General features: G+C 43.3%; 1 protein-coding gene across 2 annotated transcripts in view; it reads left to right on the top strand.

The window, feature by feature from the left end:
* NCOA2 (nuclear receptor coactivator 2) overlaps positions 1-9,306 on the top strand; it is a 273,589-nt gene extending 264,283 nt beyond the window's left edge. For both annotated transcript variants that reach the window (XM_060128302.1, XM_060128301.1), the window contains 2 exons: positions 1,617-1,706; positions 5,412-9,306. In XM_060128302.1, coding sequence (XP_059984285.1) covers positions 1,617-1,706; positions 5,412-5,423 — 102 coding nt within the window. In that variant the 3' untranslated portion in view covers positions 5,424-9,306. The remainder of the gene's footprint in view (positions 1-1,616; positions 1,707-5,411) is intronic.
* The last annotated feature ends 4,333 nt before the right edge of the window (positions 9,307-13,639 follow it).

Raw genomic sequence — 13,639 nt, 5'->3', positions numbered from 1 at the left:
TTGTGTTGGTGTGATTAACAGAAATACTTGATAATGACGAAATAAACATGAAAGGATCCCTGACTGCTCAAAGATCTTTTAAAATATTTAACTTGCTTGTCTTCTGAATTTTTCTCTTATTTGAGGGATTTGGCGATATATAAAATGAATCTCTTAAAATGGAGTGGTGAAAGGTATTTTTTTAATAGTTTTATTTTTGGATTTTTAAGAACTGATTTTTTTCTAAACATAAAACCAGATGAAAAGCAAAGGCCAAACTACCTGCCATCCAGTTAGCTTTAAATGATAGTTCACGTGTGCAAGGAGACTGACACAGGGTATCCAAAAACTACTCTTCGTCATCTCTGGGACGTGGATACCATGACTTTTTTTTTTTTTTTTTTGGTCTGTATATTTTTTTTAATAATTCTGTTTTGTGTTGAATAATACTGAAATGATTCTGCCATCCCTAAGTACATGCCAGCTTCACTTGGTGGCAAAGAGACTCAAAGCACTTGATACGTAGGTAGCCAGCCTGGGATTCAGAAATCTATGATGGGTAAAGATATTGGTTAATAATTTTTAAACTGTATTAAAGACCTTATTTTTAAAGGGCACAAAATGCTGGGCACTCTGCCACCTCACTAGTTCAGGCAAAGTGTTAATGGGGCAAGGACCCTGAATCTTATTTCAAATTTGGAGAAACTGAGGCATGGAAAGTCTAAACAAATCAACCAAGTGTCATGGACAGCAGCATAAAGTTCCATTAGCCCGTGACTGTGAGAATGGGGAAAGGCTGGAAGTTTAGTTAGCTCTGCTGAGTCCTGCTGTTGGTAAAGGACAATCTGTGTGAAAACTTACTAAATTTTACCAGGCCTCAGTGTATTATTCTGTAAAAAGAAGATTAATAAAAATGCAAAGTGATACATGAGAAAATAAAAGCACTTTGCAACATAAGAAGGCTTTATGCGTGGGTGAAATAATAATTTGCACTTCTCTGGTTGAATTGATGGTACTTCTCTGGTGGCCAAATGCTTATTTGTATAAATTAAACATAAAGAAAAATAGACTTTCATCTTTTCAGTGGAGAAAATATAGTGTAGATGCTGAATTTCCTACCAGAGTGGACCACCAGCAGTTCCTGCCTTGCTTTCTAGGGGAAGTGTAATTTGTAAAAGAAATGTACAGATGCCAAGAATAGTTCACTTAGAAGAGATTCACAAGATCCTGCCTCCTTTGGGGTATTCACACCTGCTCTTGCTAATCAATAACTTGCCTAAAGTAACAGACATCAGGAATCATTGATCTCATTTGCACTCAAAAAAGTGAACACGTTAAGGCATAACAATGTTTCTAATATTACCATCTCTGTTGAATTTCTCTACAGTATACAAAAAAAAAAAATTTAATTGTGAAGGCAGCGAGTGTATTATAAGGATTTATTTTCACATTCCTTCACACTCCTCCCAGAACGTATGCATGGAAGAATAGATAAGGGAAGTGGCCGTTTTTATGTAGTCCTTTCTCCCCATAATTCTACTCCTAGAACCAAAGAAGCAGGTTAATGGGTGGTTATTTCCCATACGCTTCTGGATGTCTCACTGAATAAAGCCCCTGTGCTGTCCTGCCGCCCTCAGGTTAACGATCCTGCTCTCAGAGGAGGCAGCCTTTTCCCAAGCCAGCTGCCTGGAATGGATATGATTAAGCAGGAGGGAGACACACCACGGGTAAGAGACAGCAGAGAAGCAAGCCATGAATGCGGTAGTAAAGTGAATGTGACGTTCTGTAGACTAAAATGGGCATAGATGTGTCCGCCAGCAGATTGATGAGAGTTGTGTAATACTTGTGATATTTTTTAAATGTCTTCTAATTTTATCGGACATACAGTGGTTTTTGTGTGAATAATTTTTTCTCTATGCTCATTTCAGCTGAGCTGATAGTGGTGTGTGAATTAAGAACACTAATTCTGCCCTGGAGTGAAACTATTATAGCCAAGCAGAAAATCAAGTAGCAAGGAATTAGTCGTGTGTGAGGGCAAACTGATCAGTTTTGCTTTTTCTGAATCATGCTGCCTGCCTTTTCAGAAGGATGGAGAGGAACTAACTTATAGTTGCTCTCTCTCCCTTAATTAAGTCTAAATTTACTCTAAGTGTTTTTCTGTATTTCATTTTAGTTAGGCCACCATTTGCTTATTACCTTAAACACTTGTTCGAAGAAGAGTGATATTACCGTGTTCAGCCAGATCTTGAAACAGTAGAACCATCAGTGCTTAGAAGCCACCTGAGTTGGGAGCCTGGCGGCAGGTGTGCTAGGGGGACCGGGAGGGCCCTGAGCGACCTGGCACAGGTGAACCGGGCCCCCTGAAGGTGGGGCAGTTACAGTCCTGAGCAGCAGGTAATTCTCTTCTAAAGCGGAAGTCCTCTCTCAGTGGGGAAAAAGGTAGGGATGATGTGGAATTTCCTACACAACAGTGGATCGTGGATCATTTTGTTAGTATTATTAGCGTTCAAGTTCAAAAACTAATAGCATAAATTTGATCCAGATTTTAACGACGCAGTGTGTGGCTCGTCTCATTTGAAGAACCACGGCCACGGTCATGGTGTGGCGCCGAGGCTTTGGGGGGCGGGGTGGGGGGAGTCCCTTGGATGTTTTGCGTACGAACCCAGATGTGCACGTCATCTGGACGGTTAACGTACGGATGTAATCGGTCTAACAGAAAATGGAGTGTATTGCATACTGACCAAGGGTCTAGACTCTAAATGCGCCATCGATGGAGGCTGGAAGGCCGCGGGGCCTGCCCTGCCCTCCGCTGCGGCCCTGCACACAGGGGCGGCCTGTGCGCAGAAGCAGGGCCTTCAAACCCGGGCGGCACCTCCCAGAGGAACGATGGCATCGGCGCCCACTAGGCTCCCACAGGGGACAGCCCGTTCTAACCCAGAAGTGCCGGGAGCTTAGCCTCTGAGCGTGTGGTGTCTCTCTGGAGGGAAGAAGTGCGTGTAGGCGGCCAGGCTCGCATTTCGCTCCACGGATCCCCCGCGCGAGGAGACCGGGCCTCCCTCCCCCCACGGCCGGGTAACCGAGCGCAGCCGGGGGCGGGATGAGGCCCTGGGAAGCACTTCCCCGGGCAGAGCCGGCAGCCCAGCCTTGCGCTGCTGTCTTCCGAGAGCCCCAGAAAGTGACCGGCCTTAGTAATTAGGTCCTTTCTTCTGCCACCACGTTACCTCCACGAAGGAAAGACTCGCCTTCTGTAAAGCGGAGCACGTGGGTGGCCCACGGTCTGGTGCAGAAACCACCCACCTGTATTGAGCGTTTAGCGCAGGCCTGATTCTCTGCTTAGAGCTTTATTTGGAGCAGCTCACTGAAACCACAGCCCAGCGCGTGGCAGATCCACTGTTCGGAGAGTTTACTGACTCGCCCAAGGTCCTGCAGCACAGGAGGTGAAACCCGGCGGGCCGATCCCTGGGGCCCTGCACCATATACCACCCACCTCTCCCAAGGCAGCCCAGGGCTCTCGTGAGACTTCTTCAAGGGTTTATGCAGGTAGCACTGACATACGACTTCATTCTTTGGGGCCATTCCTTTCTCTCTATAGGTCCTAAAGGGAAGGAAAAGATACTTAAACATACTCTGGGACAGGCAGTAAAGATTCAGGTGCATACTTAGTAGAGTCCTCCCTCGGGCGGGGGGGGGGGAGGCCCTCATCTCAGCATGGAGGAAGCCCCGAGTGAGGTGAGGGAACGCACCTTTTGGCCTCTGATGCACCACGGACCGTGCGGGCCTGTGGTAGATATTTAGGCCTCCCCCGCATGTTTAGACAGGGAGACTGAATCTCTGAAGACTGGGCACTTTACCCCAGGTCACACAGCTAGCAGTGGTGGAATATATCGGAGGCCAAGAGGGGGACCACCCCGAGCAGCAGCACAGGAGGGGCCCAGCCCTGCCAGGTGGGCTCGACTGGCGCAGCACAGGGTGGAGGAGAGATGCAGGCAGGCGGCCAGCGGAACCAGATGTTCACACACGTCGGGGTGCCGGCGGGGGGGCTGAAGAAACCTGAATTGGAAAGATGAGCACTAAGGTCACAAAAGGCAACTTTAGGTAAACATAGGGTGTTCTCTCCATCCAAGTGCCTTTCGGATCCGTGGTGAGGAGTCGGTCACCGTCTAGCCCGGGCCATTTACACGCCTCTCACGTCCTGCTTTTTTCCAGTCCCCCTCTTGAATCTGGCTTCTCCATCTATTGGTTATGCTGAATGTTAAAGCCAGAGAACAGTCTGTCACAGACACGCTGGTGGTTTCCTTTAGACTCTGAAGTTTAGAGAATAATACGTGCAGTGTATCCCTCCTAATTCACGAACAATACCTGGAAATCACTCTGCATTTGTCACCGTGCTCCCGGTGTGCGCACAGGGAGGCTTCCGTCGTGTTCGTCCTGCCTCTGTAACATATCCTGCTGCTGCTGTGAAGCGAAGAGCTGTTCTCAGAACTTTTATTGGTTATCAGGTTCTATTTGAACTAGAAACCACTGTGATCCATTATACATTGAATCGGTGTCCCATTTATCCTGGAATGGAGATTAAAATTGGATCTTGCTTTAAGCAGAGCTAGAATATACAACCACGGATTTACCAAAACCTAGAGAAGGGCAGTTATTTTATCTAACCAAAAGATTCTTCCTTTTATAAGGACTTAATCATACTGTTACTACACATGTATTTCAGTATATTAAAGTTTACTGCTCAGCCACGTGACACGTATAAAGAAAGTACAGTTGTAATTCTATTATCTAGTGTTTTGGAAATTGAACACTAACTCAAATCAGCTTTGAGTTGATGATAATGACGATGACGGTGATGATGACAAAAACCCCAGTTGATTTAGCCTGCAGAAGCTGGGGAGAAGCCTGTGGTTCTCCATGGGAGTGTGGCAGTAAGGGAGAGTCAAGAGGGGACGTTTTTAGGAAGTGGGTTTGTACTGGATGGTGTGAGGAGAGATGAAGAAAACAGTGACCCCTTCTGGATTGGACGCTGTCAAAGAGCAGGCAGTCCAGCAGCTGGGTATCTCACAGGTACCTCAGTGATCTCTGTTGCGGAGGCAGGTGTCACACTGGTAAGAGAGCAGCAGTCACTGAGAAGGAGGGATGGGAAATCCGTTGCAGCCTGTGCCTTCGGAGTAGCGTGCAGGATCTGCCGGCTGTGGGAACCACTCTGTGTTCAGTTAGGATCAAAGCCATCTGCTCATCTGCATCAAAATCAAGCGTAAAAAATAAAATTAATTAATTAATTTTTAAAAAAATCAAGCGTAACTCATCCGGATGCAGCCCTTGTGATTGGTATTATTTAAACCGGCCACGTGGTCTGATGTCTTTGTGATGGGCCTCATGATGATCTTACAGAAATTCCACGCCGTAACACCACCCTCTCTGTTTTCCTACAGAAATACTGCTGACGCTGAAGGTAGCTGGTTGCTTCTTTCTTCAGCTGACTGGGCTCACTTGCTCAAGATGCTTACCAGTCTGGAGAGCTGCGTCTATTTGTTTTGACCCAACCGACCTGCCATCCAGTCCCGCCAGAGCAAGATGGGCAGACGGGCCTGAGCCCCGCTCCCCCGGTGGAGTCCCCTCGGCTGCTGCAGGAGGAGCTGCCTCTTGTGTTGATAGACGGTCTGCAGCTCGCGTCCGGACAACTGTCAGTCTGTTCACTGCATTCACCTTAGTGCAACTTAGATCTCTCCTGCAAAGTAAATGTTGACAGGCAGACTTCATACCCGTGTCAGATTGAATGTATCTAAATGTATGTATTTAAGGAAAACACCCATGCTCTTGTTCTGTTCCTGTCTGGTTCCAGACACTGGTTTCTTGCTTTGTTTTCCCTGGCTAACCAGTCCAGCCCAAAAGAGTAAGATTTCTTCTGGGGGGAAGAAAAGAATTTAAAAATATATATATATCAAACAACAAATGTTTTAAGCTAAGCCTTCATTTGGGATAAAAGCAGGGGAGACACCATGGACCGCGCCCTATGTACAGAGAGACACCCAAGAAGTGAAGACCAAGAAATCGTAGTTGTATCTTTGTAGAAAGCTCTCAAGACCATGTTGGAAAGCGTTTCCAGTTACTGAACAGATGAAAAGGAGCCTGTGGGAGGGCTGTTAACAGTAACAAGTACTTTTTCCTCTTTTTTTTTTTTTTCTGATTCAAAGCAAACTAGTTCACCCAAATCATGACTCAAGAAGAAATAGTTGTCATTTCCAGATTCGCTTAGATCAATCAGACAGCCTGAATCAGCACCTCCTCTTGAATCTGGCCCCGCCTCTTCCCTTCCCCTCTGCCTTCCCCTGTTCTCCCCACTCTCATGTCTTTTTTTTTTTTTTTTAAATAAAAGCAACAGAAACCAGGTAAGCCCTATATTATCTCCTTACGTGTTTTGCCAGCCACTTACCAATTGCTAACTCTTAAATTTCAGAAAAAGGCATTTACTGGCAAGGAGAGGAGCAAAGTTAGGACTTGATACCCATCAGACTTTGGACACCTGCTTTGAAAGCATATTCATTCTCTTCCCCAGCAACACTGGTCCACCAAACAGGAGAAAATAATAGTGTGCTTAAAATTGACAGCAGACATCACGACAGATTTCACCTCCACCATGTGTTTTTTATTTTGTTTTTTAGCAGTGCTGACTAGGCCGAAGTTTTGTAAGGTACATAAGATCCAATTTATATGTAAACAAGCAATAATTTAAGTTGAGAACTTAAGTGTTTTAATTGTATAATTTTTGTGAGGTATACATATTGTGGAATTGACTCCAAAATGAGGTACTTCAGTATTAAAATTAGATATCTTCATAGCAATGTCTCCTAAAGGTGTTTTGTAAAGGCTGTCACGGCCTCGATTAGACCTAATTTGTAGACTTAAGACTTTTTATTTTCTAAACCTTGTGATTCTGCTCACAAGTCACTTATCTAATCTATGTGATATGCAGCCGCTATAGAAACCGATTCTTGATTTTTGTATGTTTATATTCTTTCGTAATGAACCTTAGGAAGACTGCGCGTTACTAAGCAGGCCACTTTTCTGGCTGTTTCTCTTGCCCACTCTGGTGGGGGACAATCTTCTCTTAATTGGCATCAGTTCCAGACAACTGTAATACCAAGAAACTGGTGACCTTTTTTGAGCAATTTCTCCCCAACCCCTAATACACATACTTTCTTACCTAAATTTCAGAATGATGTCTTTTTGATGTCTAAAAAGCAAAGCATTTTGTATCTCATTAGCCAGGCTTTTTAGGAACAGAGAGGTTTTTCCTTGAAATTTGAGTCCTTATTTGTGGCAGGGTGAAAAATATACAGACTACCCCTATTTATACGGATGTCTCTCTCTCTATATGTACAGATTGTGGGAGTATAGAAAGAGATATAGCCCAAGGATGAATGGTAAGCAGTCTGAAAGTGTGGCCCCATACTAAAGAAACTTTCGGAAAATTTGCATTTCGCTACTTTTTTCCACTTGAGGGGGTCTCACTACAGGGAGGTGGCCGAGGGACAGCACTTCTTGGGGCCACCAGTTCACACGTCCCTCTTGAAAGGCTCTGCTTTTCTCAACCGAACCATTGGGTCGCCCAACTGTGACAGAAAAACACGGGCAGATGTTGGCCCTGAACTCCGTGTCCTCACCGGCACCACAAGGCTTATGTCATACACGGTGTAACGTGACCAGTTCCAAGTCGATCTTTAGAAACGCGTGAATTAGAATGACTTTAACTTCACACAGCACAGAAGAGAAATGGAGTTTAAGCTGGATTTGTTTGTTTTGAGTTTTAAGTCCCTTTTCACTAGAACACTGTCCAAAAATACCGGTGTACCTTTTCTTGTTTATTCCTCCGCCCACTGTGTTCTACTGTCGGTCCCCATTCAGACAAATCTGCAAACCTGTGATACTGGTGATTTGGAATAATTCATGATCGTTACCGTTTTGAAGGAAAAGAGATGATCAGTTCTCCTACGGCTCAGATCAGGTCGTGGATTTACACCTAATTAAGAGAAGAAAAGTCAGTGAAGGAATCCTCTGATCACATTGATCATGATAGAAGCAAAAGCCAAATCAATCCCTCCATGATCAGTATTTCTCATGCTGTATACAATAAACTTGTTAGACTGAGTACTTGGTTTTCGTTTAATAGAACAAATAATCAGTGTTTTACTTATATTACTAAATGTGAAAAACACATAATGTGAAAAGTATACATACATACATACATTAACTTGGTTGTGAAACTCATCTACGTGTTCATGTGATGTGGTAAGTTGAAAAAGTGAAGTGAGCTGTTTTCCTGCAATGAATTCGTTGAACTCGAAGATGAAAATGCCCCCTCCCACGTGTATCTCTTACGGCCTGTAACAATTGAAAGCAATGTTTTTGCAGTTTATATAATGCAGTTTTTAATGTGTTTAAAAACGGAGTTCCTATGGGCTTAACACCTGAAATGGGTGGCACAGATCCCCTTGCAGAACCCAAAGATACACAATCAATTTTGAAATGCAACTTAAGCCATTAATTGTTGGTGTGAATTTAAAATTTTCTAGTATTTGTATGGTAGTATGCTGCCTAAGAGCAAAGCATTCTCTGCACAAAAGAAAATTACTGTAGTGGCTTCGATTTTAATTAGAATTTTCTCCCTGGTGTTTCTTTATAGACTAAAACGAAATCTTTTAAGTTTCTTACTACAGGTAAAAGCTATGTGCAAGAACCTCAAAATGCTAAAATCTAGCATAATGCCTTAGATCTGTTTTTAAGTCTTGTATATTCCTACATAGCTGTCCGATGTATTATATTTGTATAGTGAACTGTGTACAATTTTTTGAATAAGTGCATCATCACTTAACCTTTATGTTGTCGAATGGTGATGATGATACATTTCTTCAAACATTTAACTGTCTTTTTTTTTTTTCTTATGCCATTTGTGGGTTTTATTTGTACAGTTCCTCATGAAGTTGCATCTGAGATGTGTGTATATGAAAAGATTATACAAGGGTAAAATTAAGCAATATATTAACTATGGTTCTTCAGGAGAAAGCTTACAGTGTTTCAGGTTGTGATTTATTTTCAAAATGGAGTTGACTCCAAACATCACTTTGTTCACCTGCATTGATGTTTGTATTTCTAGTGTGAGCAGTTTATGCAAAAGGTAGATATATTCAGAGAAATTTTAAATACATTTATGCAAGTTAATATTGCTTTGCTGATGCTATTTGCTTATTTGATGTTAAATAATGCTATTGTAAATAAAGAATTCTGTTGTTATTGCATCATTTAATAAATTTTAATGCCTTCGGGTTTTACATGGCTTTGGAGATTTTCATGTGTTTATATTGTATCTTCATTCATAATTGCAGTTAAATATAAAATTTCCTGACGTGCAATTTAATAATTTCCAACGTTTATACAGTAGTTGACACTGTTCCCAGCCTGTTAACATTTATCCTCTCAATGACCCATTTTCTAGATTTTCAGTTTGAAGCCAAGAGGGGTTTGTCCTGCCTAAGGTTATCTGACAGCTCCATGGCAAATACAGGCCAAATCTAAGTGAGTCCTAAATTATGCTACCACTGCTCATCCCCACTTCTCCAAAAACATGCATGAGAATAATGTGGACTTCTGACTGGCTTAACAAGGTTATACTTCTTGCATTAGAATAATCATGATGGTTCTAATAGATTCTTAATAGTTGATAAGCAATGCAAGTATAATACTTAAAACCCAGGTAATAAACAACATGAAATATTATAGTAAATACAATACTATACAATTTTTAAAGTATACCAGAAACAAAATGAGTGATTAGGAAAACCTATGCTACTAACTATATTAGCAAAGTAAAAAAAACATGATTAACTTAATAGATGCTGTTTGATAAATTTGCATAGGATAAGTTTCAGCCCACATTCATGAGAAAACCTGAAGGAAAAGTAAAACCTCTAGGCAAAGTAAGTGTCCCAAAGTTATTTGAAGTTATTGGGTACAATCCCACTGTGATACATCTTACTTCATGGTGAGATATTAAAAGAATTAAAATCAGAACAAACTAAGGAGGCCCACTACCCATTCTAAGAATTTAGGCATCACTAGTGGAATAGAAGGGGTAAAACATTTTCAGCCAATTTGACCATCTATAGGGAAAGCCCAGATGAATCTACCAACCAGCTCTTGTAATGAGTAAAAAAGCTCAGTCAGATGGCTGGAACATACAAAAATCAATAACTTCCATTCACACTAATAACCAATTGTTTTCAATCCCCATTTACAATAACCAATAATGATTATAAAGTAGGATTACACCTAACATGAAGTGTGAAAGACGTTTGTGAAGAAACTGCAAAGTTTTACGAAAAGATACAAAAGACCTGGAAAAGGGGAGGCATGCCATGAACCTAGAAAAGGAAAGCCCAGTATTATACATCAATTCCTGCCCCGGCATTATTACAATTCCAGTGCAAATCCAAAAAGTAGGATGCATTTGGAAGATAAGATGTACAATAATGGAAATGTTATAGAAAAAAAAGACTTCTAAAAACATTTTATAACATACTGGTGAGTACTATAGAGTACTTACGTAGCAATGGCTAAATACATCAGAAGAACAGTATAGAGCCCAGAGACTGGTCACTGTATGTAGGTAAATATATGATAGAGATGCCGTTTCTTATCAGTAGGAGTCTCTGTTCTAAAAAAAAAATGGTGTTGAGACAGTTGGCCACATTTGGAGAAAACAAGTTAACTCCCTCACAATATTAACAACCTTCACATGGATCAAGGGTATAAACATAATGAAATATAAAATTAGAAGAATACATGTTACATTGTTGGAAAAGTGAAGTTATTCTTTAAAAGACAAAACAAAAAAATTATTAATAATAAATTTAGAGGACGAGGGGAAGATGGCGGAAGAGTAAGACACAGATCAACTTCCTCCCCACAGATACACCAGAAATACATCTAAACGTGGGACAACTCCTACAGAACACCTACTGAACGCTGGCAGAAAACCTCATACCTCCCAAAAGGCAAGAAACCCCCCACATGCCTGGGTAGGGCAAAAGAAAAAAGAAAGAACAGAGACAAAAGAATAGGGACGGGACCTGCACCAGTGGGAGGGAGCTGTGAAAGAGGAAAGGTTTCCACACACTAGGAAGCCCCTTCGTGGGCGGAGACTGCGGGTGGCGGAGGGGGGAGCCTCGGAGCTGCGGAGGAGAGCACAGCCACAGGGGTACGGAGGGCAAAGCGGGGAGATTCCCGCACAGAGGATCAGGGCCGACCGGCACTCACCAGGCCGAGAGGCTTGTCTGCTCACCTGCCGGGGCGGGCGGGGCTGGGAGCTGAGGCTTGGGCTTTGGTCGGAGCGCCGGGAGACGACTGGGGTTGGCGGCGTGAACATAGCCTGCAGGGGGTTAGTGCACCACGGCTAGCCAGGAGGGAGTCCGGGAAAAGGTCTGGAGCTGCCTAAGAAGCAAGAAACTTTTTCTTCCCTCTTTGCTTCCTGGTGCGCGAGGAGAGGGGATTAAGAGCGCTGCTTAAAGGAGCTCCAGAGACGGGCGCGAGCCGCGGCTAAAAGCGTGGACCCCAGAGGCGGGCATGAGACACTAAGGCTGCTGCTGCCGCCACCAAGAAGCCTGTGTGCGAGCACAGGTCACTCTCCACACACCCCTTCGGGGGAGCCTGTGCAGCCCGCCACTGCCAGGGTCCCGGGATCCAGGGACAACTTCCCCGGGAGAACGCACGGCACGCCTCAGGCTGGTGCAACGTCCCGCCGGTCTCTGCCGCCGCAGGCCCGCCTCGCACTCCGTACCCCTCCCTGCCACCCGGCCTGAGTGAGCCAGAGCCCCCGAATCAGCTGCTCCTTTAACCCCGTCCTGTCTGACCAAAGAACAGACGCCTACCGTCGACCTACAGGCAGAGGCGGGGCCAAATCCAAAGCTGAGCCCCTGGGAGCTGTGAGAACAAGAGAAAGGGAAACCTCTCCCAGCAGCCTCAGGAGCAGGGGATTAAATCTCCACAATCAACTTGATGTACCTGCATCTGTGGAATACATAAATAGACAGCGAATCATCCCAAATTAAGGAGGTGGACTCTGAGAGGAAGATTTATGATTTTTTCCCCTTTTCCTCTTTTTGTGAGTGTGTATGCTTCTGTGTGAGATTTTGTCTGTATAGCTTTGCTTCCACCATTTGTGGAAGCAAATGGTTCTATCCGTCCGTTTTATATTTTCTTAATAATTATTTTTCATTTTAATAACTTCATTATATTTTATCTTTATTTTATTTTCCTTTATCTTCTTTCTTTTTTTCCTTCCTTCCCTCCTTCCTCCCTCTCTCCCTCCCTCCCTCCCTCCTTTCTTTTCTTTCCTTCTTTTCTTCCTTCCTTCCTTCCTTCTTTCTTTCTACTTCTACTAATTCTTTCTACTTTTTCTGCCTTTTATTCTGAGCCGTGTGGATAAAAGGCTCTTGGTGCTGCAGCCAGGAGTCACTGCTGTGTCTCTGAGGTGGGAGAGCCAACTTCAGGACACTGGTCCACAAGAGACCTCCCAGCTCCACATAATATCAAACGGCGAAAATCTCCCAGAGATCTCCATCTCAACACCAGCACCCAGCTTCACTCAACGACCACCAAGCTACAGTGCTGGACAACCTATGCCAAACAACTTGCAAGACAGGAACACAACCCCACCCATTAGCAGAGAGGCTGCCTAAACTCATAATAAGTCCACAGACACCCCAAAACACAGCACCAGACGTGGACCTGCCCACCAGAAAGACAAGGTCCAGCCTCATCCACCAGAACACAGGCACTAGTCCCCTCCACCAGGAAGCCTACACAACCCACTGTACCACCCTTAGCCACTGGGGACAGACACCAAAAACAACGGGAACTACGAACCTGTGGCCTTCAAAAAGGAGACCCCAAACACAGGAAGATAAGCAAAATGAGAAGACAGAAAAACACACAGCAGATGAAGGAGCAAGATAAAAACCCACCAGACCTAACAAATGAAGAGGAAATAAGCAGTGTACCTGAAAAAGAATTCAGAATAATGATAGTAAAGATGATCCAAAATCTTGGAAATAGAATAAACAAAATGCAAGAAACATTTAACAAGGACCTAGAAGAACAAAAGATGAAACAAACAACGATGAACAACACAATAAATGAAATTAAAAATACCCTAGATGGGATCAATAGCAGAATAACTGAGGCAGAAGAACGGATAAGTGACCTGGAAGATAAAATAGTGGAAATAACTACTGCAAAGCAGAATAAAGAAAAAAGAATGAAAAGAACTGAGGACAGTCTCGGAGACCTCTGGGACAACATTAAACGCACCAACATTCGAATTATAGGGGTTCCAGAAGAAGAAGAGAAAAAGAAAGGGACTGAGAAAATATTTGAAGAGATTATAGCTGAAAACTTCCCTAATATGGGAAAGGAAATAGTTAGTCAAGTCCAGGAAGCACAGAGAGTCCCATACAGGATAAATCCAAGGAGAAATACGCCAAGACACATATTAATCAAACTATCAAAAATTAAATACAAAGAAAAAATATTAAAAGCAGCAAGGGAAAATCAACAGACACACAAGGGAATCACCATAAGGTTAACAGCTGATCTCTCAGCAGAA

This window comes from Lagenorhynchus albirostris, chromosome 17, assembly GCF_949774975.1.
Source record: "Lagenorhynchus albirostris chromosome 17, mLagAlb1.1, whole genome shotgun sequence".
In the NCBI taxonomy this organism is placed as follows: domain Eukaryota; kingdom Metazoa; phylum Chordata; class Mammalia; order Artiodactyla; family Delphinidae; genus Lagenorhynchus; species Lagenorhynchus albirostris.
This window is presented reverse-complemented; position numbering and strand designations above follow the sequence as displayed.